This window comes from Trachypithecus francoisi, unplaced genomic scaffold (assembly GCF_009764315.1).
Source record: "Trachypithecus francoisi isolate TF-2019V2 unplaced genomic scaffold, Tfra_2.0 Lachesis_group14, whole genome shotgun sequence".
Lineage (NCBI taxonomy): Eukaryota > Metazoa > Chordata > Mammalia > Primates > Cercopithecidae > Trachypithecus > Trachypithecus francoisi.
In genome coordinates this window covers 29,014,976-29,041,031 of record NW_022681459.1, presented here as the reverse complement: position 1 = coordinate 29,041,031, position 26,056 = coordinate 29,014,976, and the positions used below count along the sequence as shown (strand labels likewise).

General features: G+C 47.2%; 1 protein-coding gene and 1 long non-coding RNA gene across 4 annotated transcripts in view; both read left to right on the top strand.

Annotated features, from left to right (window-relative positions):
* Window positions 1–26,056, top strand: part of C2CD2 (C2 calcium dependent domain containing 2) — a 71,917-nt gene that overhangs the window by 5,512 nt on the left and 40,349 nt on the right. For 2 of the 3 annotated variants that reach the window (XM_033232548.1, XM_033232547.1), the window contains exon 2: window positions 6,293–6,391. The exons of the other annotated variant lie outside the window; for it this stretch is intronic. In XM_033232548.1, the coding sequence (XP_033088439.1) occupies window positions 6,293–6,391 (99 nt within the window). The remainder of the gene's footprint in view (window positions 1–6,292; window positions 6,392–26,056) is intronic. 3 annotated transcript variants of the gene reach the window in all.
* LOC117095816 lies at window positions 6,413–24,375 on the top strand. The gene is made up of 4 exons (XR_004442192.1): window positions 6,413–6,425; window positions 17,519–17,524; window positions 21,616–21,625; window positions 24,149–24,375. It is a non-coding gene; the product is annotated as an uncharacterized LOC117095816 (long non-coding RNA).

Below are 26,056 nucleotides of genomic sequence, written 5' to 3'. Positions count from 1 at the left end.
TCCCACAGGTCATTCCTTTTGTTTGGAATTCTTATCTTTTTTTCCTGCTTATTTAACTTCTCTAAATCTTTTGGGTCTTGGCTCAGAGGTCCCTGATCCTCCCCTTCAGCCAGGATGCTCCCCACCCTGCCCTTCTCCCGACTCCCTGGAGTCACTTATGCCCTGGTCAGCTCCCGGCATTGTGAGCTGGGGCAGAGCCAGGGGCCGTCCAGGCAGAGCCAGTCCCAGTGCCCAGCACAAAGCCGGCTCGCGGCAGGCTGTGGTCTCAGCGGGGTGAATGATGGGCCTCTGGAGGAGGAGAAACAGTGGTGATGCCCATTCCTCCATCTGGACTCAGGCCTTCTGTCTTGGGAGCCGGCCAGGCCTGGGCAAAACAAGCTGTTTAATGTGCTTTGTTTTTCACTTCTAAAGCATCAACATTAAAGGAGGCTCTGATGACTTTGCAAGTCATCAATGCAAAACCCAGGAATAGGCGCCAGTTCAGTTTGTTCTCTGCACTCACCCATTCTCCCAACAAGACAGGAATTCAGGAAAGTGTGGGTGTAGTGTTCACATCAACTAAAATTCCCCCAACGCTAACTTCCATTCCCGCGGGCCCCTGGTAGGTTGCTGAGGAGGGAAGGCACTTCTTCAGCTCGTGGAAGAGCCTGTGGGGAAGCTCTGGAGCTGGGTGTGGGTTTGCTTGATGCTCCAGCTCTGCCTTCCCAGCTGTGCGATCCTGGGAGAGTCTCTGTGCATCATCTACAGGAGGGAAAACTTTGGGTTCAATCCAGAAAACAAAATCCACTCTCCTAGCGGTGAGATCAGATCTGTGTGAGGCATTTAGCAAAATGCCTGGTACATAGTGAGACAATAAAGGTAGGCTGCTCTCTTTAAAGTCTTATTTTTTAAACTTTTTATTTTGAACTGTTTTCACAGAAAACTTGAAAATAATTCAGCTTCCATATATTCCTCCCTCAGCCTTGCATAACCACAGCTCAATGATCAGAACCAAGAAATTAACAGTGGTGCCATGTTACTATGATTCGTAACACAATGAGATTAATGTAATGTAATAATTCAAGAAATTTAGGCCAGGCGCGGTGGCTCATGCTTGTAATCCCAGCACTTTGGGAGACTGAGGCGGGCGGATCACCTGAGGTCAAGAGTTCAAGACCAGCCTGACCAACATGGAGAAACCCCATCTCTACTAAAAATACAAAATTAGCTGGGTGCGGTGGCGGGTGCCTGTAATCCCAGCTACTCGGGAGGCTGAGGCAGGAGAATCGCTTGAACCCGGGAGGCAGAGATTGCAGTGAGCCAAGATTGTGCCATTGTACTCCAGCCTGGGCAACAAGAGTGAAACTCCATCTCACAAAAGAGAGAGAGAGAGAGAGAGAGAGAGAGAGAGAGAGAGAGAGAGAGAGAGAGAGAGAGAGAGGAAGAAAGGAAAGAAAGAAAGAAAGAAAGAAAGAAAAAGAAAAAGTAACATTGTCACAACGCCTAATGACTAAAGCGAAGGCCTTCTTTGAATTTCACCAGTTTTCCACCTGTCTCCTTGTGTTGTTCTAGGTTCCCATTAACGATTGTGGCGTTGAGTTGTGACTTCTTCATCACCTGCAGTCTGTCAGGGTTTCTCAGTCTTCCTTTGTTTTTTATGACCTTGATAACTGAAGACTATTGATCATTATTTTGCTGACTGTCTTTCCATTTGCCTGGCATTTTCATATAGTTGGAGTGAGGTTATACAAACCACAGAAGTGGTGTGCACTGTGTCTGGGGCTTGTGACGTCAGTGTATCTTGTTGCAGTGGAAGCTGAGCTTGGTGCCTTGGTTAAGGTGAGTTGTGCTGGGGTCATCCTCTTGTATTTTATGTCTCCTCCTGTATTAGTCCATTCTTGCATTGCCAGAAAGAAATGCCCGAGACTGGTAGTTTATAAGAAAAGAGGTTTAATTGACTGATGGTTCTGCTGTCCAGGAAGCATGGCAGATTCTGTTTCTGGGGAGGCCTCAGGAAACTTACAATCATAGTGGAAGGTGAAGGGGAGCAGGCTCATCTTCTATGACCCGGAGCAGGAGGGAGAGAAAGAGGCAGGAGGTGCTACACACTTTTAAACAACCAGATCTCATGAGAACTCACTCAATGTACAGTACCACGTGGGGATGGTGCTAAACCATTCATGAGAACTCCCCCCACCATGATCCGGTCACCTCCCACCAGGCCCCTGTGGCAACACTGGAGATTACAATTCAAGAGGAGATTTGGGCAGGGATACAGATCCACATCCTGTCACCTCCTTGTATCTTTCCTGCTGTAGTTAACAGGTAGTGTGGGGACATACTTGGAGCCTGTGCAGATCCTGTCGCTCCTCAAACTTTTCCTCACTGATTTCGCAACCATTGGTGTAACTTGTGTGCGGTGATGACGCAGGTGCAGTTCGCTTGATGGCGACTTTGTTTCCTCTTCCTTGCTCTCTTTATTATTTGGAACTCTACTGCAGGAGAGATCTATCATTTCTCCTCCAGTGAGATATTTATCTGATTGTTTAGCTCAATATGGACTCCATGGGTATTTATTTTATTCTGTGGGTTGTAATCCCATACTATCACTATTTATTATATTGTTGTATCAGTTCGTTTTCACACTGCTTTGGACTTCCCTGAGAGTGGGTAACTGATAAAGAAAAGACATTTAATGACTCACAGTTCCACATGGCTGGGGAAGCCTCAGGAAACTTACAATCATGGTGGTAGGGGAAGCAGGCACCTTCTTCACAAGGTGGCAGGAGAGGGAAGAAGGAAGGAGGAACTTCCAAACACGTATGAAAGCATCAGATCTTATGAGAACTCACTATCATGAGGACAGCATGGGAGAGACCGCCCCATGATCCAGTCACCTCCCTCCCTCTACAGATGGGGATTACAGGGCCCTCCCTTGCCACGTGGGGATTACAAACAGAGCCAAACCAAATCAGTTGCTTAAGTTTTTCTCCTTTGGGCCATCCGGGTACTCCTTTGAGAGTAGCCTCTTGTGTTCTTCCATCAAGCCCACTTTTTTTTTTTTTTTCCATTTCCTTCATGTTTCCACAAAATGTTTGTTTTTGGCTCCCCACAGGCCCTGGATTCAGCCACTTCTTCACGCAGCCCTGATTCCTTTTATTGGCGAAGTGTTTAGAAACCAAGACCTAGGCATTGGGTGTGTTCATTACCGCTTGGTTCTCATTGCTCCCCTTCAGTGCTTCAGTGTTCAGCAATAGCAAACATATATGTGTATACCAACATGTGTGCACGTGTCTGTATTTCTGTGTATTTCTCTCTGCATTTATCTTAAAAATCATGATTCTGTCCTGTACCTTGGGTTCTAGTCCAACAGAGTTCATTTTAGTTTTTTCCCTTTCTTATTCTTAACTCGCTTCTCCAAGAGTAAGACATTGAACATCTGCTGTCTTATTTACTTACTACTTATATGTTCAGTTCTAGTATATGTATAAAGTAGTTTCTGAGTTCCCAACCTATGAAACACATTTACTGGATTACAGCATTTATGTGCAGTCGAGATGTAGTTTTCCAAGCTTCTTAGGTTATATCTGTATTTTTCCCATCCCCTTCAGGGTGGTTATATTGTTCATTTGTAGTGCATGTGTTTGTTGGTGCACCAGAGCCACACAGTTTTATTTATGGGGTTTCTATAGTCTGTTTTAATATTTGGTGGAGCTAGTTACCCTTGTCTTCCTTTTTCAGTGTTTTCCTGGCAATTCTTGTGTGTTTCTTTTTCCATGTGGACACAAAGTCTTCCTTTAGTCTAAGTGGAATGGGGTCTGGAATGAGGGTTCTCTCAGCATTGACACAGCAGCAGAGATGCAGAGATACCTGAATTTGTGGTTGTGTGTGGCAGGCAGGCACACCCTGCTCCTGAAACTCAAGGACTTGGCAGATCAGAAAAGGAAAAGCAATCTCTCTTAATAACTCATGTTCTTTGTGAGACCACCCCTGACCTTAAGTTTCCTGGCAAACTCTTTTTTTTTTTTTTTTTTTTTTTTTGTCTTTTGAGACGGAGTCTCGCTCTGTTGCCCAGGCTGGAGTGCAGTGGTGTGATCTCGGCTCATTGCAAGCTCCGCCTCCCAGGTTCACGCCATTCTCCTGCCTCAGCCTTCCGAGTAGCTGGGATTACAGGTGCCTGCCACCAAGCCTGGCTAATTTTTTTGTATTTTTAGTAGAGATGGGGTTTCACCATGTTAGCCAGGATGGTCTCGATCTCCTGACCTTGTGATCCGCCCGCCTTGGCCTCCCAAAGTGCTGGGATTACAGGCGTGAGCCACCATGCCAGGCTGCAAACTCTTTTCAAGGTTTGAATTCAGAAGGTAGCAAGGGAAGAGGGTAAACACTGCATCTGCTGCCCCGGGGGAGCATGAGTCTGCACCTAGGCTGGTGTAGGGCAACGTCGTATCTTTAGACTACTACAGAAGGTACATTGTTTCTCCACTGCATCCTCCCAGCTGCTGGCATGTTGCCTGCTCATGGTTCTCTGCCTGGCACTGTTCTCTGTGCTGGGTTCTGTTCTCTCAGGCCAGAGAGCCTGGTGCACAGAACTGTCTCACCACCAAGCTCACAGCGTGGCCCTGGCCAGCAGGTCCCACCCAAACAAGCTCCCACCACAGAGAATGCCAGCAGAGCAGCCCCGAAACTGATTTCATCCCTCTTGAGCAGTGCATTTAATTCTTTGCTGATTTTTTGGGGATGAGGTAGATAGTGCAAGAACAGGGTGAGGTTAGAAGTGTATAAATCAAAATGTTCTGTCGCTTTTAGGTTTACTCGGGTCATTGGGAATTCTTAAGAAATAGCCACAGCATAACCTCATTGCTTGCTCACTTGCACCATGCTTGCTGGAATCGTCATGGCACGGTTTTACACCACTTCCCGTCTCCCACGCTCGGTCATGCCTCGTAGCTGGACCTAGCTCACTGCGGTGGAGATGAGATACAATGGGAGCCTGTGGGGCTGCGTGTTTTTTAACCACCCAGTCGGAGCTTACTTAAACCTGATGTGCTTTCTACACCATGTCAGGAACAGAGTTCAAGGAGAGTTTCAATGTGGGGTTGTGTTGTTGGCATACACATTTGGCCTTTCGAGAGCTTAGTTTTGAAAGGGCAAGACTTGGCTGGCCACATAAACCCTGGTTTCTTTGTTATAAAACGTTGGTCTTGTTGCCTTGTGGTCCTGTTTATTTAATTGTGCATCTCTTGTTTGGAGATTTAATTTTTTCTCTTTGAGACAGGGCCTTGCTCTGTCGCCCAGGCTGGAGTGTGATCCAGCTAAATGCAACCTTCGCCTCCTGGGTGCGAGTGATTCTTGTGCCTCAGCTTCCTGAGTAGCTGGGATTACCCATGTGTACCACCACACCCAGTTAATTTTTGTATTTTTGGTAGAGACAGGGTTTTGCCGTGTGGTCAGGCTGGTCTCGAACTGCTGGCCTTGAGTGATCTGCCCGCCTTGGCCTCCCAAAGTACTGGGATTACGGGTGTGAGCCACCATGCCTGGCCTTGCTTGGAGATTTTTAATTGGAAGAACCAGAGCAGACATGAGCTGACGAGTTTCCTGAAAGGATGCTGGGGCAACATGCAGAGCCATGGGCAAAGGCGAACCTTGGGGCCAGGTGGCTCCAGAGGGCTGTGAAGTAGGGGCCAAGGAGTCTACTCTGTGGGCAGCCACCAGGTGGGCTCATTTCCAGCCAAGGAATCTTGGCCACCCTCTCAGATCCCAGGCAGAGACCAGCCCTGGGGGGTAGGAGAGGAGAATGGGGGACACCCTAAGTAACCGTGCCACAGCAACCACACGCAACAGGGAGAGGTGCCTCTCCTAGACCAGAGTAGAGGACTGGCCCTAGCAATCAGGGAGGACACAGCCGGAGCCCCCTGTGCCGGCCAAGGTGACCGCTAGACCCACAGATCCTCTAATGTGCACGAAGCGGCCCTGCCCCAAGAGTCTGTTTCTTTCCTTATGCTGTCAGCAGAAAGATTCCGAATACCCTTCACAGGCTTCCTGCAGCATCTTCAGCTCCGCTCCTGGGTTCCTGTCCTTTCCCAGCCTTCTCCTATAACGGAATCCTGCCCACTGAGCACAAGCCATCAGCAGCTGCTCCTTGGATGTGCAAACCTACTGATATTTAGCCGTTGCTGCTATTTAGAAGCACAGGGTTAACAGAAAGACGTGTTAGTACATTTTCTTAATTTTTCAGAATTTTAAACAGATATGTAATGTAAAAGATGCAGCACCTCCTGTGCATGCCCCTCCTCATGCTGCCCCTCTGTTCCAGGGCCCGCCTTTCCTGTCCTTTGAGGAGGACCCGCGGCAGCAGCCCCTGGAGCTGGCAGTGCAGGAGGTTTCCAGTGTGCTCAGGTCGGCCGAGGAGAAGGTGAGCCCGGCAGCCCCTTTCCCTGCAGGAGGAAGTGAACTTGATGCTGGGGATGGGCAGTTTGCTTTGTTTAGAATCATCGAAAATGCAGAACCCTTACAGTAGGAAAACAAATCAAAACAACCATCTGGCCCATCAACTGATGGGTAGATGAAGAAAGTGTGATCCGTCCACATAACGGGACGTTATTCCGCCTTGAAAAGGAGCGAGATTCTGACACTCGCTCCAGTGCGGATGGACCCTGAAAATTAGGTGTCAAGTGGAAAAAGCTGGACGCAAAAAGCCTCCTGTTGTATGATTCCATTTATATGAACTATCCAGAGTAGATAAACCTGCAGAGACACAAAGGAGGTTCGTGTTGCCAGGGCCTGGGTGAGGGACTCTTGGGGGAAAATGGAGAGTGACTGCTGATGGGCTGAAGGGTTCATGTTGGGGTGATGAAATGTCCTAGAATTGATGGTGGTGTTAGTTGTAGAACTCTGTGAATATATTAAAAACCATTGATTTGTACAGCTTCAACAGGTGAATCGTATCTCAGGGCATCTGATATCTGTTGCTCAAATATGTACATCCTGTTGTAGACTTTATATATTATGATATATCTAGATTTATATACATATGTTTACATATATATGAACTATGTAGATGTTATGTAGAATTCATTTTCCTGTTGCTCACAGTTTATATACTCAACTTACTAGACTCATCAGATACCATAAAGCATAAAAGCTTCTGAAATAAGTCCTAAGACATTTTCTCTCTGTCTTTTTTGGTTTTGTTTTGTATTGTTTTAGGGATGGGATCTCACTCTGTTGCCCAGGTTGGAGTGCAGGGGCATCAGCTTACTGTACCCTTAAACTTCTGGGCCCAAATGATCCTCTTGCCTCAGCCTCCTGAGTAGCTGGGACTACAGGCGCGTGTCACCGTGCCTGGCTAATTTTTTTTATTTCTTTTTTTGCAGAGATGGGGTCTTGCTGTGTTACCTAGGCTGGTTCTGAACTGTTAGTTTCAAGTGATCCTCCCACCTCAGCCTTTGGGAGCAAGTGCTGGGATTATAGATGTGATTCTCCATGACCAGCTGAAATTTTGTCTTTAATACAAGTCTTACCCTTGTACTCATTATATTATTGTTGTTGTGATTATTATTATTATGTTTCTTACTCTTGGGCTCTGAATTTTCCCCATTAATAAAAACGGTTTATTTGCCAGTTATGTTTGGCATAACTAGCAAATCCAAAGACCAGCTCCATGTGGAGAAATACAATGAATGTTCTTGTTGGCTGCTGAATGCACTGATTTGTAATTTACAGTCTAGAGTGGCAGTTAGACATGAGGGTATGGTCTTACTTTAGGAGGGAAAAGAAGGAATCAGTGCTCCCCCCTTCCCCATAACTCACATGTATATTTCCCATATGTGTATATAAAGAATCTGTTTTTGAAAGCATCATCTATAATGAAGTTCCGTCCTCTCTTCCTCCTCTTCCTACCTACACTGATGACTGTTCTTCTAAAGTTGGTCTGCTCTTTCTTCATTTTCAGCCTGTGTTTATATGTTACCTGTGTTGCTGTATGATGTTTATGGCTCTGTCTGCGTTTTTTTTTTTTGAGACAGAGTCTCGCTCTGTCACCCAGGCTGGAGTGCAGTGGCCGGATCTCAGCTCACTGCAAGCTCTGCCTCCCGGGTTTACGCCATTCTCCTGCCTCAGCCTCCCAAGTAGCTTTGACCACAGGCGCCCACCACCTCGCCCGGCTAGTTTTTTGTATTTTTTTAGTAGAGACAGGGTTTCACCGTGTTAGCCAGGATGGTCTCGATCTCCTGACCTCGTGATCCGCCTGTCTCGGCCTCCCAAAGTGCTGGGATTACAGGCTTGAGCCACCGCGCCCGGCCTCTGTCTGCATTTTATTATCAAGTTAGGTGTGTGGGTACCATTTAGCAGACAGCAAGGAGGGGACGCCTGTGTGGCCCCCGATGGAGGAGAGTGTTGCCGGCCCCTCCACCCCACCTCTCATGTATCCCTGTGACAGCTGGAGTATTTGTGTGTTTAACATTTTTATCATTTTTTATGTACACTTTTGCAACAAGCTTTCTCTGTGTAGATCACTGTAATTTTGAGACTTCTCCAGGTTAGTTTTTGTAGTTCTTTTCTTTGTAGTTCATTTTGCTTCAGCTATAATTCAGGATTCCAGATGAACCCGAGCTCACTTACCCATCTCCTATTACTGGGTAATTAAATGGTTTTCTCTTTTTCGAAAGTACAGCTTGAGTATCCCTTATCTGAAATTCTTGGGCTCAGGAGTATTTTGGGTATCAGATCTTTTTTTGGATTTTTGAATATTTGCATTATTTTTTACTAGTCAAGCATCCCAAATCCAAAATACTCCAGTGAGCATTTCCTTTGAGCATCACATCGGCACTCACAAAGTTTCAGATTTTGGAGCATTTCAGATTTGAGAGTATTGGATTTGGGATGCTCAGTCCTCACAGACAGTGCTGCAGCGATTGTGTCTGTCCATTGCCTCCCAGCTCCTCAGACAAGCACCGGAGGATCGCAAGAGAAGGCATGAGCCTGGTGGGCCGCTGGTGTGCACACTTCAGCTTGGCCAAGTATTCCTGAGTTAGTCACCAAAGTGCTGTTCCGGTTTTCTTTGCCCCAGCAGCATAGGAGAGCTCTCCTTCCCGCATACCCTTGTCAGCACTGGAGCCACAGTGTTACATAATCCTTGCAATGAATGTGAGGAAGTTACTGGAAAATACTGGGGTTGCAGGAGGGAGCCCATGGCAGCAGTGCAGGATGCTGAGCCTGGCACAGTCTGGAGAGCTTGGTGGGCCCTGCGGCAGGTGGTCCAGTGCCCATTTTACACCTGGGGAGCTGAGGTGCAGAGAGCCGTGGGCCTGCCCTCCTGGAGCCCGCTGCTTTGGAAGTGCCTTCCTGGACGGTGAGCACCCTCTCTATTTGTGGCAGATAGGGACTGAATCCCTTTGTGGCTGGGTGGTTTCTGTATGGTGTTTTCTGGTGCTTTCCCAGTTAAGAGAGGAGTGGGCTGTTGGACAGAGAGTGGAGGAAGCGGAGCTGTGGAAATAGCAAGACTCTATCTTTAAAAAAACATCATATTGCCAGAAAAGTGGCCTGAGACAGTAGGTGATTCAATTGTAATCCCTTTAATAAATACAATTCCAGAAATGGACATGACAAAAATCGTACATGTAAATTAAAAGTTACAAACAGCATTGTATTTGTACAGCCATGACCATAGTAACATTTTTAATAACGGTTGAAATGTGGAAGCCACCCACGGGCTCATTGATAGGCGAATGGATGAGGAAATGGAATAGAGTTCAGCCATAGAAAGGAAGGGCATTCTACGCCGGCCACCGTGGCTCAAGCCTGTAATCCCAGCACTTTGAGGCCGAGGTGGGCAGATCACGAGGTCAGGAGTTCGAGACCAGCCTGGCCAACATAATGAAACCGCATCTCTACTAAAAATACACAAAAAGTTAGCTGGATGTGTTGGTGTGCGCCTGTAATCTCAGCTACTTAGGAGGCTGAGGCAGGAGCATCGCTTGAACCCGGGAGGCGGAGGTTGCAGTGAGCTGAGATTATGCCACTACACTCCAGCTTGGGTGACAAAGCAAGACTCCATCTCACAAAAGAAAAAAAAAAAGAAAGGAAGGACATTCTGATATAGGCTATAACATGGATGAACCTTGAGGACATTATGCTCAGTGAAATAAGCCAGATGTGAGGGGACAAATGCTGTATGAGTCCACTTCTTAGCGGTCCCTAGAGTAGCCTGACTCAGAGAGACAGAAAGTGGAATGGTGCGCGCCAGGTGCTTGGGGGAGGAAAGTGGGGACTTAGTGCTTAGTGAGGACAGAGTTTCAGTTTGGGAAGGTGCAGCTTCTGGAAGTGGATGGTGATGATGGTTGATGCAACAAAGTGAATGGACTCAATGCCACTGAACTGTGCACTCGAAAATGGCTAAAACGGTCAATTTTATGTTATGTGTATTTTACCACAATAATAAAAGATATGGAAGGGTATAGAGATTTCTTAAGGTTTCATTATTTCACATAGCAAGCTTTGTTTAATTTGTGTGCCCTTCCTCTACCTGAGCTATGATTTGTCAGTCCTTGTCAGGTGTCAATGACTTTATTTTCTTTTCAAAATTTATTTTTTAATTGACAAAAATTGTACATACTTGTGGTATGCATCTTGATGTTTTGATATATATATATACATGTGGAGTGGCTAAATCTAACTTGTGGATGATGTCATATACTTACCATTTTGTGTGGTTAGAAATTTAAAATCTACTCTTTTAGCAATTTTCAGGTATATAATGTATTGTTATTAGCTTTAGTCACCATGGTATCCAATAGATCTCTTGACCTTATTCCTTCGAACTGAAATTTGGTATCCTTTAACCAATACCTCCCCAGTGTCCCCACCTCCCTAGCTCCTGGTAACCACCATTCTGCTCTTGGTTTCTTTGCGTTTAACTTTTTAAGATTCTACTTATAAGTGAGATCACGTGGAATTTGTCTTTCTGTGCCTGACTTATTTCACTTAACATAAGGTCCTCCAGGTTTATCCATGTTGTTGCAAATGACAGGATTTTCTTCCTTGTTAAGGCTAATATTCTGTTGTGTATATCTGCCACATTTTCTTTATCCATTCATCTGTTGATGGACACTCAGGTTGATTCCACCTCTTGGCTGATCCCTTTTGCCATCAGAAATCCACATATAGGCGGGCACGGTGGCTTACGCTTGTAATCCCCGCACTTTGGGAGGCCGAGGCGGGCAGATCACAAGGTCAGGAGATCGAGACTATCCTGGCTAACACGGTGAAACCCCGTCTCTACTAAAAATACAAAAAATTAGCCAGGCATGGTGGCGGGCACCTGTAGTCCCAGCTACTCAGGAGGCTGAGGCAGGAGAATGGCATGAACCCAGGAGGTGGAGCGTGCAGTGAGCTGAGATCGCGCCACTGCACTCCAGCCTGGGTAACAGAGCAAGACTCCATCTCAAAAAAAAAAAAAAAAAAAAAAAAAAAAATCCACATATAACATTTGATTCCACAGAAACTTAACTAATAGCCTACTGTTGACCAGAAGCCTTACTGATAACGTCAATTGACATTTATTTTGTATGTTATCTGTATTACTCTATTCTTACAATGAAGTAAGCTAGAGAAAAATGTTACTAAGAAAATCATGTGGGCCGGACACGGTGGCTCGCACCTGTAATCCCAGCACTTTGGGGCTGAGGCGGGTGGATCATGAGGTCAGGAGTTCAAGACCAGCCTGGCCAACTTGGTGAAACCCTGTCTCTACTAAAAATACAAAAAAATTAGCCGGGCGTAGTGGCAGGTGCCTGTAATCCCAGCTACTCAGGAGGCTGAGGCAGAGAATTGCTTGAACCCGGGAGGAAGAGGTTGCAGTGAACTGAAATCGCGCTGCTGCACTCTAGCCTGGGTAACAGAGCGAGATGCCATCTCAAAAAAAGAAAAAAGAAAAGAAAATCATATGGAAGAAAAAATCTATTTACCATTCATTAAGTGGAAGTGAATCATCATAAAGGTCTTCATCCTTATCGTCTTCATGTTCAGTAGGCTGAGGAGGAGGGAGAGGAGGGGTTGGTCATGCTGTAGCAGGGGTGGCAGAAGTGGGAGAAAATCCACGTATTAGTGGACCTGTGCAGTTGAAACCCGTGTTGTTCAAGGGTCAGTAGTATACCCAGTAGTGGAATTGCTAGATCGTATGGTAGTTCTCTGTTTAGTTTTTAAAGGCGCTTCCATATTGTTTTCTGTAATGGCCGTAATAATTTACAGTGTCACCAACAGCACACAAGGGTTCCCTTTTCTCCATGTCCTTACCAGCACTTGTTATCGCTCATATTTTTGCTAATAGCTATTCTCACAGGTGTGACGTGATATCTCCGTGTGGCTCTGATTTGCCTTTCCCTGATGATTAGTGATGTTGAGCACTTTTTCAGAGACCTGTTGGCCATCTGTATGTCTCCTTTTGAGAAACATCTATTCAGGTCCTTTGCCTATTTTTTAATTGGGTTATTTGTTTTCTTGCTGTTGAGCTATTTGAGTTGTTTATTTATTTTGGATATTAACCCCTTATCAAACATACGCTTTGGAAATATGTGATTCCATTCCATAGACTGTCTCTTCACTCCGTTGATGGTTCCTTGGCTGTGCAGAGTTTTTAGTTTGATGCAATCCCATTTGTCTGTTTTTGTTTTTGTTGCCTGTGTTTTGGGGATCATACCAAAAAAAAAAAAAAAATCATTGCCCAATCCAATGTCTTAAAGCTTTCCTTCTGTGTTTTTTCTAGTAGTTTTATAGTTTCTGGTCTCACATTTAAGTTCTTCATGCATTTTGAGTTGATTTTTGTATATGTGTGAGATAAGGGTCTAATTTCATTCTTCTGCATGTGGGTAGCCAGCTTTCCCAACACCATTCAAGGAGTCAGGACTTTTTTTTTTTTTTTTTTGAGACAGAGTCTTGCTGTCTTGCTCTGTCACCCAGGCTGAAGTGCAGTGGCGCAACCTCGACGTACTGCAACCTCCGCCTCCTGGGTTCAAGCGATTCTCCTGCCTCAGCCTTCTGAGTAGCTGGGATTGCAGGTGCGCACCACCACACCCGGCGAATTTTTGTGTTTTTAGTAGAGATGGGGTTTCACCATGTTGGCCAGGCTGATCCACATGATCCGCCCGCCTCGGCCTCCCAAAGTGCTGGGATTACAGGCGTGAGCTACTGCGCCCGGCCTCGGTGTCAGGACTTGTCTAGCTGTGGAGGTCAGGCTTCAGCAAGCACAGACGCGCATGCTGCAGTTTGCAGATACTTACAGGCTCTGGCAAGTTCAGACCTCAGGCTGTCATGGGTCCGTTCTGTCTCAAACATAGGAATTCTGCTATCATCATAAAATCAATACAAGTTCATTGATGAAAACTTGAAAAACACAGAAGAATATTTAATAAAAACACATGGTAGTTGCGTGAACTGGTGATTAGCTCTGTTCCTGTGTTGGTGTGCATTGCCAGTCTTTTTCTTCTGCATTTATTTTTTGCTACAATTTACACTATATTCCATTTATATTCTTTCCCCCATGTCACTAACATTCGTCAAAAATTCTAATGAATGAACGCATAAGAGTCAAGGCTAGCCGGGCATGTTGGGTCATACCTGTAATCCCAGCATTTTGGGAGGCCAAGGCAGGTGGATCACGAGGTCAGGAGTTTGAGACCAGCCTAGCCAATATGGTGAAACCCCGTCTCTACTAAAAATACAAAAATTAGCTGGGCGTGGTGGTGCACGCCTGTAATCCCAGATACTGGGGAGACTGAGGCAGGAGAATTGCTTGAACCTGGGAGGCGGAGGTTGCAGTGAGCCGAGATCGTGCCATTGCACTTCAGCCCGGGCGACAGAGCTAGACTCCACTCAGAAAAAACAAACAAAACAAAACAAAACACGAGTCAAGGATGTGAAGCAGCAGCCGTGTTGTCCTGGTTAGGAGCAGGGTTCCATGCTCTGTTCTTTTACTTCCTTGTGTGGCTCGGCTTCTTACCTGTAAAGGTAGAGGATACTATCCACCCCCTAGACAGGCTGTGAGGATGGAGTGAGTTACTGTAGGTACAGCACATGGAGCAGTGCCAAGTCTGTGCTGGGCTCAATATTTTCGCCTACCTCTATTGTTATTTTTGCTCATGTGTTTATTTCTTCACTGTTCCTAGACGTAGAAGAGTAGAGGTACTTGAGAAAGAGTATGTGCATTTTTAAGGATCTTAATACATATTGTCAGAAAAGCAACCTTAGGAAGTGGACTACTTTTTATTTTTTGAGACAGAGTTTCACTCTGTCACCTAGGCTGGAGTGTACTGGCACAGACACTGCTCACTGCAGCCTTGACCTCCTGGGCTCAACAGTCCTCCTGCCTCAGCCTCCCGAGTAGCTGGGACTACAGACACGCACCACCATGCCCGGCTAGTTTTTTATTTTTTCTGTAGAGATGGTGTCTCACTTTGTAGCCCAGGTTGGTCTTGAACCCCTGGGCTCAAGTAATCCGTTGTCTTCTGCCTCCCAAAGTGCTGAGATTATAGGTGTGAGCCACCTCACCCGCTGAAAGTGGATGATTACATTGCATTTGTTTTGATACAATTACAGAAATAGTTCATGCTCATTAAAAAGGTAAAAATAAAAATGTCCCAACTTTGATTATTATTATTATTTAACTATCGACCTCCTGCTGCCGCCTGCTGGGATGGGGCTGCTGTTGACCATGTTCTTGGAAGCTTTTTCCTGCCAGAGAAAAAGCACACAGCAGACTCTTGTTTTCTTTTGCAACGATGTTCCGCATAGCTCTTGACTTTTATGTTTTTGTGGCCAAATGAGGAAAGGAGCCCTTGCCACTGCCTTGTCCTGGCTGTGGCTCGTGCTGTCCTTTGAGGTGGAGTGAGCCCACCGGTTGGGTAGACGGGTCCCCTCCCCTCCCCTCCCCTCCCCTTTCACAGGGCTGTGAGTGTGGGAGGAGGAGCCCGGTCGCTCTTGCCAGCCTGGATCCTGTGCACACCACAAGGAGGAAGTCCTGTTGGGATCTGCCCGGGCTCCTGGGAAGGGTCAGTCAGGAGCAGAACACCCTCGGGTGCTTGGATTCTGTACATGGCATTTTCCATTCTTGGACGAGCATCTTGGCCAAACATGACACATTTTTAGGGCACTGTTTTTGCAAAGGCATCCAGCCAGCTTAATCTCTTGTAAAATGTCCAGGGTGAGACACTGCTTAGTTCATGCGTTAAATGAAAATGATAAGACAGCAAGGCCTCTTTTTGTTAATACTGTTCTGTGAGTTCAGCTCTAGAACTGCCGTGTAGGGCACCGGGTTCACAATGGTGTTCTTCTCTGGTATCTGAGCCACACACCCCCGTGGTCTCCAAATTTGCACTGAATTCCATGTCAGCACCGCCTCGTGTTCCCTCAGCTGGGCATAATTCTTGAGAAGGAAAAAAAACTGTAACAGAACTTGAGGACCTGTGACAAATAAGAGATAGAAAAGAAATAGGGAGTTATCCTTCCAGGGCATTGCCCCTCCCTTTCAAAGCTCATGCCGTGGTGTCAGGTTGCATCTTCCTCATCTTTTTACTCAGCCTTGACAAGGGACATGTGGTTGGCATTTGAGCCAAGACAGGGACAAGGCCGCCGGAACCCAGCCTGTCTGTTATCTAATGCCATCTCTGATCAGTGGGATAAGGCTGAGGACTGGCTGGCCTGAAGTCCCCACCTCCTCTCCGTTGACAAACGCCTGACTGGCGTTCCATCTGGAGTCTCCCTGTGGGTTGCGCTCCCAGTGGAACCAGCTGCCCTGCCTACATGATGCCCTTTTCTTGGACTTCCTCTTGCCACCCCTGAAGACCTCTGTGTGTCCAAGTCATCACCTTTGCAAATATCTGGTTCATCTGCTAAACCCTCTCTGCATAGTCTACACAGAGTGAGGTCTTCCAGAGCTTGAAGCAACTTGGGTCATCCCGCAGGACCAACGATGGAGAATTGTGGAGTCCACACCCGGCCCAGCCGCGGCTGCGACGAGGAGCGGTCACAACACTTTGGACACCAAATGTGTGCGGGTTTTTCTCACACCGACTATCAGTTCTTCAACTTTGGTGCCAGCCGGGTGTCCTACACTTCAACTCCATTCTGACATTACTGAGACTTCACACAGATCCCACAGGCCCAGGGCCGGGTCCCACAAGACTGCCCCCACTTCAGACACCAGGCATAAGCTCTAGGTTGCCTCCGTTCTTCTGAGTGTCTGTAGATCGGAGATTTCCCCAACCTACCCCCGGAGGTTCACATGTCTTACTAGAGCGGCTCACAGCACGTAACTCAGGAAAACAGTTTTCTTACTATTACTAGTTTATTAGGAAGGATATGACTCAGGATTGGCCACGTCGAAGGGATGCTTAGGTGGGTGGAGAGGGAGGGCAGGGACTCCAGCAGCTTCATGCCCTGCCTGGGCGAACCACCCGTCCGGCACCTTGATGTGTTCACCACCTTGGAAGCTCCCCGAACCTGTCCTTTCAGGGTTTTTATGGAGGCTTCATTCCCTAGGCGTGATTGATTACATCATCGGCCATAGGTGATTGAACGCAGTCTCTAGCCCCTCTGCCCTCCCTGGAGGTGGGGTGGTGGGGTGCTGGAGGTGGGGAGGTGGAATGCTGGAGGTGGGGTGATGGGGTGCTGGAGATGGGGTGGTGGGGTGCAGTGCTGGAGGTGGCGTGGTGGGGTGCTGGAGGTGGAGTGCTGGGATTCTGGAGGTGGGGTGCTGGGATGCCGGAGATGAGGTGGTGGGATGCTGGAGGTGGGGCTCAAAGTTTCTCAAGTGACCAGCCCCCATCCTGATGCTATCTAGGGTCCCCCCAACAGCCCTCTTGTTAGCATATAAAAGACACTTGGCCAGGCGAGGTGGCTCACACCTGTAATCCCAGCACTTTGGGAGACTGAGGCAGGTGGATCACGAGGTCAGGTGATCAAGACCATCCTGGCCAACATGGTGAAACCCCATCTCTACTAAAATACAAAAAATTAGCTGGGCGTGGTGACAGGCGCCTGTAGTCCCAGCTACTTGGGAGGCTGAGGCAGGGGAATTGCTTGAATCTGGGAAGCAGAGGTTGCAGTAAGCCGAGATTGTGCCACTGCACTCCAGCCTGGCGAGTGAGCAAGACTCCGTCTCAAAAAAAAAAAAAAAAAAAAAAGGCACTTTTCTCAAAAGACTCTCTCATCTCTCGGGAGATTCCAAGGGTTTTAAGAGCTTTGTGCCAGGCATCAGGAGCAAAGACCAAACACATATTTATCACTGGCGGCAAGCCCTGCAGGGCTGTGGCATTTTCCTGAGGGATGCCTGGGTGCCTGCCTTGCAGGGTATCTGCTCAGACCAGGTGTGGAAGCGTGCTCCTGCCCGCAGCCCCTGTGAGCAGGCTCCAGCGAGGGCTGGCTTGGAGGCAGCAAAGCATGGCCTTCAGACTTTTCTCCGGGGGCTCTCTCTGCATTCTTTTCTAGTCCCAACATGCACCGAGTGCATTTATTTCTCCTAGACTTTAATTACATTCTTACACAAGAGCAGCAAGTTTCTACCTCTGTTGTCTTTCCTCACGTCGTGGGAGAGATTTGCTCCAGAATGTTTGACCTAGAAGAAGGAAATTCTTATTTCCATATCTCAAGCCACCTGAGAGCCAGCCCTTCCCCCGCAGGGGCAGCTGCAGCTCTTCCCTGGCACGTGGGGGTTCAGAAGCTTTTCATGGTCCCTTCCCTGGGGGTCCGAGGTCCACACATCGGTAAAAAGATGAATGTGAATCAGCGCTTAGGAATTGTGCTGTGACAGGTCGCTCACTGAAAAAGAGTTGCATTTCTTTTAGGAAATGTTGTAACTGAATACCCCCATTTTGTTTCTTTCTTCTTTCTTCTTTCTTTTTTTTTTTTTTTTTTGACAGAGTCTTGCTCTTGTCGCCCAGGCTGGAGTGCAATGGCACATTCTTGGCTCACTGCAACCTCCGCCTCCCAGATTCAAGTGATTCTCCTGCCTCAGCCTCCTGAGTAGCTGGGACTATAGGCACATGCCACCACGCCCGGCTAATTTTTTGTATTTTTAATAGAGATGGAGTTTCACCGTGTTAGCCAGGATGGTCTCGATCTCCTGACCTCATGATCTGCCCACCTCGGCCTCCCAAAGTGCTAGGATTACAGGTGTGAGCCACTGTGCCCAGCCCTGAATACCCCCATTTTCTAAGAAAAAGAGAATGAGTTATTGTTGTTTATTATTATTTTTTTCTTTTCTTTTCTCCACTTCCCCCTGCTCCCCACTTTTTACTTAGCCCTTTAGAAATGAAATTATAGCCTCTTACCTCCCTTTCACCAGACACTGCCTACCAGGAAAGCTCGCCTAACCATGTGCTCAGGAGGTTCCAATGAAACCCTCACCCACCAGGAGGTTTCCTGGAGAGATAACAGTCGATTTACAACCCAAAGAGTGCCCATGACGAAACTCTCTCCCACTGTTACAACCTAGTCCTACCCACTAAGGCACCAGCGGTCACCAGCTTGGACACTCAGTAGATAAGATGCCAAAGCAAGTTATGTGAACCCTCACCTGTTCGCTTCTTCCCTTTCATGACATTCATGCCAAGCCCCTTTTTGAAAGTGCCTGCTTTCTGCCCCAAAATATAAGTGGTACCCTTAAGGCAGAAGCCTGTTCTTCTTCCCCTAAGCTAAGCTTTGAATGCAGAGTCACTGTCTTTATACCAGACCTGCTCTTGTTCATCGTACTCTGCTAGCAGCCACTGCCTGCATTGGTTGCAGTACGGTAAGTGTAGCTTTCGACTTAACATTCATTTGGAAAACTTGCTGATGAAGGCAAGAGCTGATCACTTTGTGATCTTTGGAGACTTGGGTGATGTTGCCTGGCACGGTGTGGAGCCAGGGGTCCTGGACATGCTTTAGTTATGTGTTTTCAGTTTCACTTCTAAATAAATGGAGGCTCCTGATGGTATAACGATCAGCTGGAACTGAAAGTTTTAAATAAAAGTTATAACTCACCTAGCCTGGGGAAAAGCCCGTCTCAGAAGCCAGGGAGACCCTGATTGGATCTGGGCTTGTTTGAGGCACTTCCTTCTCTCTCTGAGCCACAGGTTCTGTGTCTGTGCTGTAGAAGCCCCTCCCTAGCAGGGCTGTAGGAAGCAGGGCAGGCCCGCAGTACCCCGCCTGGCACCTGCCATGTTGTGGCATGTGATGGTATCAGGTGTGACCAGGCCCTGGGTATAGAGCTTGTATCCATTCTCATGAGAGCTCACAACAAGCTTGTGTCAGAAGCATCATCCCACTGTACAGAAGGAGAAACTGAGGCAGAGAGGTGCAGTCACTTGGCCAAGGTATGGAGCTACGATGCAGCAGAGGCTGGAGTGAACCAGAATCTAGCTCCAACCACTGCACAAAATAAACCATGCTATTAGTATGATTTTTTTTTCATATTTATTACTGTTTTGCTTTTTAAATTTTTTGTAGAGGTGGGATCTCACTAGATTGCCCGGTCTCGTTTTGCACTCATGGACTCAAGTGATCCTCTCACCTTGGCCTCCCAAAGCGCTGGGATTACAGGTGTGATATTATCACTTTTATTATTTCACTTAAGCTCCTGCCCCCACCACATCCTCACCATAAAAAAGACAACGAAGATAGGGAAAGGAGAACTGGTCAGCATGATCACCTTTTTCATCTGTAAAGCTACAGACGGAACTGGGCGATCGTGTGGAATTTCCCCCAGAACCTTATTCCATATCCTCTCTAGGGGAAACCCATAGCTCGCCCTGGGTGTGTGTGGTGTGTTGTGTGCACGTGTGTTCTACCTGATGCTGAAATATGCCTTGAGAGCTGCGGGGTTGGGGGGTGGGGGGCGGTCTCCTGCCCTGTCCATAACTCAAGGGGCTGCTTGTTTGGTATGGGCACCATGATTTAAACTTGTCCACATTTGTCACTCTAGCTAGCTGTAAACAGGAAGCTCAGCTCAATTGTCTTTTTTTTTTTTTTTGCTTTGCTTTGTATGATTTGAAATCCCGGGTATTCCATGAACCTGGAATTGATGCTAAAATGCTAACAGGTTGTGAAATTGTTTTGAATGAGGGTCTTTCCCAGGGCGGGTGGTGGAGGTTCCTCGTTGGAGACCCCATTCTCTGAGATCCAGGGCAGATACCACCTCTGAATGGGACTCCCACAGGGCCACCTGTTCGTCCGGATGATGGTGTATGGAATTCTGGGCCGAGCCAGCCTGCAGGTGCAGCCTGAGTCTGGCCTGGAGGATACAGAGTGAAAGGCCTGTGGTGGCTCCGAGGTTTCGTCGGTTGATGGGAATACAGAGCACGGGGCGTAGGAGGTTGGTGTGGTCGAGCGGCCCGGCCCTGTCAGGAAGCACTAGCTGCCAGCCTGGAGAAGACCCACTTCCCTTCTGCCCTTCATGTTAAAGGAACTGTCTTGTTTATGTCTTTTAGTGTACACTTGATGAAAGAGAACACATTCACAAACAGATCTTTCTGCTGTAGAATGCCCACATTAAACCGTGTGATGCATTCACAACACCTCCTTGTAGTGCCGTATTACAGAAAGGCTTCCTTGTTTAAAGTATCTAACAAGAAAAGGGAACGGGTGTTGCTGGGGGTGGGGTTGGAGTCAGGTTAGAGCAGGAGCCCCATGTGGTCGAGGCTCCCCCAGAAGAGGATAAACAGCAGCTCTTGGGGTTGGCTGCCATCTTGTTTCCAACTCTTTTCATCTCAGTTCCCTGCGAGAATTTCTTATAAAAATACATCTTGGGCTGGGCGCGGTGGCTTACACCTGCAATCTCAGCAAAGTGGGAGGCCAAGGTGGGTGGATCATGAGGTCAGGAGTTCGAGATCAGCCTGGCCAACATAGTGAAACTCAGTCACTACTAAAAATACAAAAATTAGCCGGATGTGGTGGTGCGCACCTGTAGTCCCAGCTGCTCGGGAGGCTGAGGCAGGAGAATCGCTTGAACCCAGGAGGCAGAGGTTGTGGTGAAATGAGATCCCGCCAGCACACTCCAGCCTGGGCAGCAGAGTGAGATTCTGTCTCAAAATACATACATACATACATACATACATACATACATTTTTAAGCCGGGTGTGGTGGTTCACACCTGTAATCCCAGCACTTTGGGAGCCTGAGGCAGGCTGAGGTCAGGAGTTTGAGACCAGCCTGGCCAACATGGTGAAACCCTGTCTCTACTAAAAATACAAAAATTAGCTGGGCGTGATGCGGCACACTCGTATTCCCAGCTACTTGGGAGGCTGAGGCAGGAGAATCGCTTGAACCCGGGAGGCAGAGGTTGTGGTGAGCCGAGATCGCACCGCTGCAACTTCAGCTTAGGGGACAGAGTGAGACTCCATCTCAAAAATAAATAAATAAAAATACATCTTTAGCCATTTATTTTGAATTAGTGGGCAAACAGGATTAAATGTTATAGATATTGGGATAATCTTTAGCTCTAATGGAGTTTACGTTTTAAATTGAGTCCCAGTTCCAGAGTAGAAATAGTGTTTTATATCCAGTTCATCCTGTCTTAAAGAATATTTACAGAGACGAGACTCGCTTGCGGTCTCACCTTTATTAATGAAGGGTCTTTGCCTTCATTTTACTTGGGAGTTCTTTCCTTAGGTGTTACAGAGTGTGATGACAGTGAAAAATATTCAAGTATATAAACCTTCTGGATACATGTTCTCAGCTGCATTGCTAGTTTCTTTGGAGACAAAAGTAATTACCTGATTTCCCGTTCTCTAGAGTGTTCTAAGAGAAGGAGCGGAGGAAGCTGTACAAGAAACTTAATTGAAAAGGAAAGTGAAAGGGCACAGTGAGGCCGGGCGCGGTGGCTCAAGCCTGTAATCCCAGCACTTTGGGAGGCCGAGACGGGCGGATCACGAGGTCAGGAGATCGAGACCATCCTGGCTAACACGGTGAAACCCCGTCTCTACTAAAAAAATACAAAAAACTAGCCGGGCGTGGTGGTGGGCGCCTGTAGTCCCAGCTACTCGGGAGGCTGAGGCAGGAGAATGGCGTGAACCCGGGAGGCGGAGCTTGCAGTGAGCTGAGATCCGGCCACTGCACTCCAGCCCGGGCGGCAGAGCAAGACTCCGTCTCAAAAAAAAAAAAAAAAAAAGAAAGGGCACAGTGAGATCTGAAGACTCAGGGGCTCTCTTGTTGGTGAACAATTGCGAAATTTGGAGTAACTGTGCCTGGAATGTTTTGGGCCCAAGTCTAAACAAAGGAATAGTTTCCAGATAAGCGCTATTTGCATAGGTATGTAACTACATGAGGTCAAGGTGTTGAGGCTGGAGAGAGCAGAGAAGGTGAGTGAAGGCCTCCCTGCTCAGCCTGCTCTTCAGCCTTCAGTCTTGCTTTCTTCTCCCCATGGCGCTTCCAGCTACTGCCCAGGGCTCCCCCACCCAAACCCTCACCTGCCAACCATGAGTCTCCTCTCCACGTGGAGACCCTGACTTACACCAATAGCCCCCTCTCCAAAAAACACTGTCACTTATGCAGAGAGGAAGTTGTTTATTTGGAAAACAAAGTTCACCCTTCTGTTGCTTGATTTTGAAATGCTTTATGTAAATAATCTTTGCTTGTTTGGGGGAAAAAAAATTCTCAAAAAAATGCAGGTTGGGGGATGGTTGGTTGTTGTCAAGGGAGCTCCCTCCTGCGGATGCAGACCTGGGCGTGGAGTTCTGTCCTGGGGCTGGGGGTTCACTCCTGTTCTCAGAGGAGTTCACTGTCACTGCCGCCCGTGCTAGATAATTGTTCTATTTAACTTTGTAAAATCCTGTACTAATAGCAGACTGTTGCAGAGGGTAACACTTAGGGCCCAGTCTGTCAGTTCCCTAGAACTGGGATTCCCCGCAGAGCTCACTTGGAAAGTTAAGAAGAGACTCTCACAACCATGGCTGATTGCGGGACGGAGACTCTAGGGTCAAGATCAGGGTCTCTACCCACACGTGGGTATTTAGGTAGATGTTAACCCTTGACATCTGGCCACTTAGGAAGGCTAACTAGTGAGGAGGAGCTGCTTACCTGTGTCAGGTGATCCTGCCTTCTGCTGTGATGCGAGGAACCCCTCTCAGCCCCTGGGGGCCTTGCCACTGTTGGCATGGGTTGGGAGAATTTAATCCCCATTGTGGATAACACCTTAATACGCTAAAAGAAGATTACTTGTTTTAAAAATCTCCTCTCCATTTTGTCCCTGTCCATTTGGCAAATGGGGCATTATTTGTTAGGGTGACAGAGGCAGGGGCTGGCCCTGGAAGGGGATTTGGTCCTAATGGTTGTCCCTCCAAGTGCAGCAGGGGCAGCATTTTGTTTGGCCATGTACAAATTTGAGGCAGGTTCAGAATGTTTCTTTCTGTTGGAATGCAATGGCACAATCACGGCTCACTGCAGCCTCAAACCCTTGGGCTCAAGTGATCCTCTCACTTTACCCTTCTGAGTAGCTGGGACTACAGGTGCACACCACCATGCTTGGCTAATTTTTTTTTAAGAGATAGGGTCTTGCTATGTTGCCCAGGCTAGTCTTGAACTCCTGGACTCAAGCAGTCTTCCTGCCTTAGCCTCCCAAAGCACTGAGATTACAGGCATGAGCCACCACACTCAGCTCAGATTGTTTCTTTAATGAACTTTCCTAGCCGAACTCTGAGGGGAGGCCAAGAAAGGCTTGGTCTGCACCCCAGGTTTTATTGAGAGGGTAGGGAAGCCCTAGGGCTGGGGAAGACATGCCAGGGTGTCACTATGAAAAGATGTCACACATTCTGTCCTGGAGTAGAATGTAGAGATTATACTACGTCAGTGATGGGGCTTGAGTGATTTCTTAGGAGCTTTGGAGTCCTGCATTCTAGAAGTTTTAAAGTTCTTTTATCTATTTACTTATTTATTTGCTTGCTTTTAATCAAGTGCTTGGTTCTCTATGTATCAGGGAATGGGTGGTGGGAAGCTTTCTGTAGAACTGGATACACGAAGGGAAATGAAATTCATTCTTGCTTGGGTTGAGATGCTAAGTCTGTTTTCTTTTTTTTTTTTTTTTAATCCAAAATGTGTTTATTGAGATGGTTTCCCACTCATCTTGATTCAGAGTGCCTTTAGTGCTGCTTCCTCCTAAAGGAACATCCTTCTGTAAGCCTTGCTTTTCCTTCCTATAGGCTGGCAGAGGACAGTGGAGCAGCCAACACACAAAACTACCGTTTGTGCATGGCTAAAGACCGTGGTGGTTTTATAGCATCCTGGGCATTTCACATCCATGAAGTAGGAATTGGGGCTCTGCACCAGGCGTTTCTTCTTGTGTTTCCTCTTCTCCTCTTCTGGGGAGGGATGAAGGAGATCCTTTGCGAGAGGCATGTTCTCGTGTGGGTAGGTCGTCACCGCCGGAAAGCACTAAGTCTGTTTTCTTGGTACAAAGCTGATTCGCTTAGTAGAAAAGGTTCCAAAGGAATCATGCAGTGCTCAGAGTCAGTGTCAGGTTTTTAAATTTATTTTTATTTTTTACTTTAAGCAGTAAAAGGCGTGGGCTGTTGAGACCAAGGACAGGGAATTTTCTCAGTGTCATGCCATTGGTGCGTGTAACTCATCTGGCCACAAAGCATGTTCCTCCAAAAAGGACTATTTATAGATCATTTATTTTTAACGTGAAGAGACGACATTTCTTATACAAACATTTTTTTGTTCTGGCCCTTTGCGAACTCTGGAGATGATGGAAATACGTAATTAACTCATGTGAATCAGTCTTCTGAACATGGCGTTATAAGAACCGCTAGAAAGAATTGTGTGACTTTCTGTCAATGTTGAGAGAAGGCGGGATTTTCTTTTTCTAGCTCTGTGGCATTGCGGTATTTGGTTGTGGACACTGGATGTTGACCCCTGCCAGGGCCTCAATGCCCAGGTTCCGTTTTTGTTCCAGAGTGGAGTGGGCCAGTGGTGGGAAGAGCTGGATCCAGGACTTGGCTGCGGCCAGGAGCCAGCAGATGAGAAAGTATGTCCTAGCCCTGAACTTGGGGGAATAGCAGGCCCCGACCAAGTAATTATTTTGATAATCTTTCCATCTGGTATTTTAGATTCTGATAAATCCACCAGAGCATTAAAGAATTTTCTCTTCCTGTCCAGTGACTCCCTGCAGTGGAGTCAGTGGTTCTTTTGGGAATGAGGAGGTCAGTCTGACTTACCCTTAGCTCCTGATAGCTTTGCTTTTTGGCCAAACACTGGCCACCTATGGAACCCCCTTGTGCCTGCCCTATGGTCCAGCCCAGCGTGCCCCAGCCTCCCCTGCCCTCCTGGCCAGTGTACACCTGGCACCTGGCCTGGTAATTATCCCACACGTGTCTGCTTGGCCCTCTGCCCCCGGGAGGGGAGCGGGGAGGGGTCTGACCTCTCATTCTAGATCGGCTTCTGTAGAGGAATCTGTGGCAGAAACTGGATCTCCCTATGTGCCACGGTAGCTGTGAAAATCACGCCTCTTAATACTGTATGATTTATGATTTATGTCAGGAAGCCACAGTTTGGTTTATTCCTGATGTTATTATCTTTCTCTGACAGGTTCTTGAATGAGCTCATTTTGTAATTCTAGTTTTGGTATGACTGCATAATTTTATAATTGTTTGATACTTTGTATGTTTTTCCAATCACTCCCACCTTTTTGAAAACCATGATAGTGTCGAAATTATTTAGGTGAAAGCAACCCCTTGTGTTCTGGGTAATGTAAGAAAACTTTTTTTACTTTTTTTTTTTTTTTGAGATGGAGTCTTGCTCTGTCGCCTGGGCTGGAGTGCAGTGACCGGATCTCAGCTCACTGCAAGCTCCGCCCCCCGGGTTGACGCCATTCTCCTGCCTCAGCCTCCCGAGTAGCTGGGACTACAGGCCCCGCCACCTCGCCCGGCTCGTTTTTTGTATTTTTTAGTAGAGACGGGGTTTCACCGTGTTAGCCAGGATGGTCTCGATCTTCTGACCTCGTGATCCACCTGTCTTGGCCTCCCAAAGTGCTGGGATTACAGGCTTGAGCCACCGCGCCTGGCCAACTTTTTTTACTTTTAACATCTATAACTTGCTTTCTTTTTAAGACTCATTT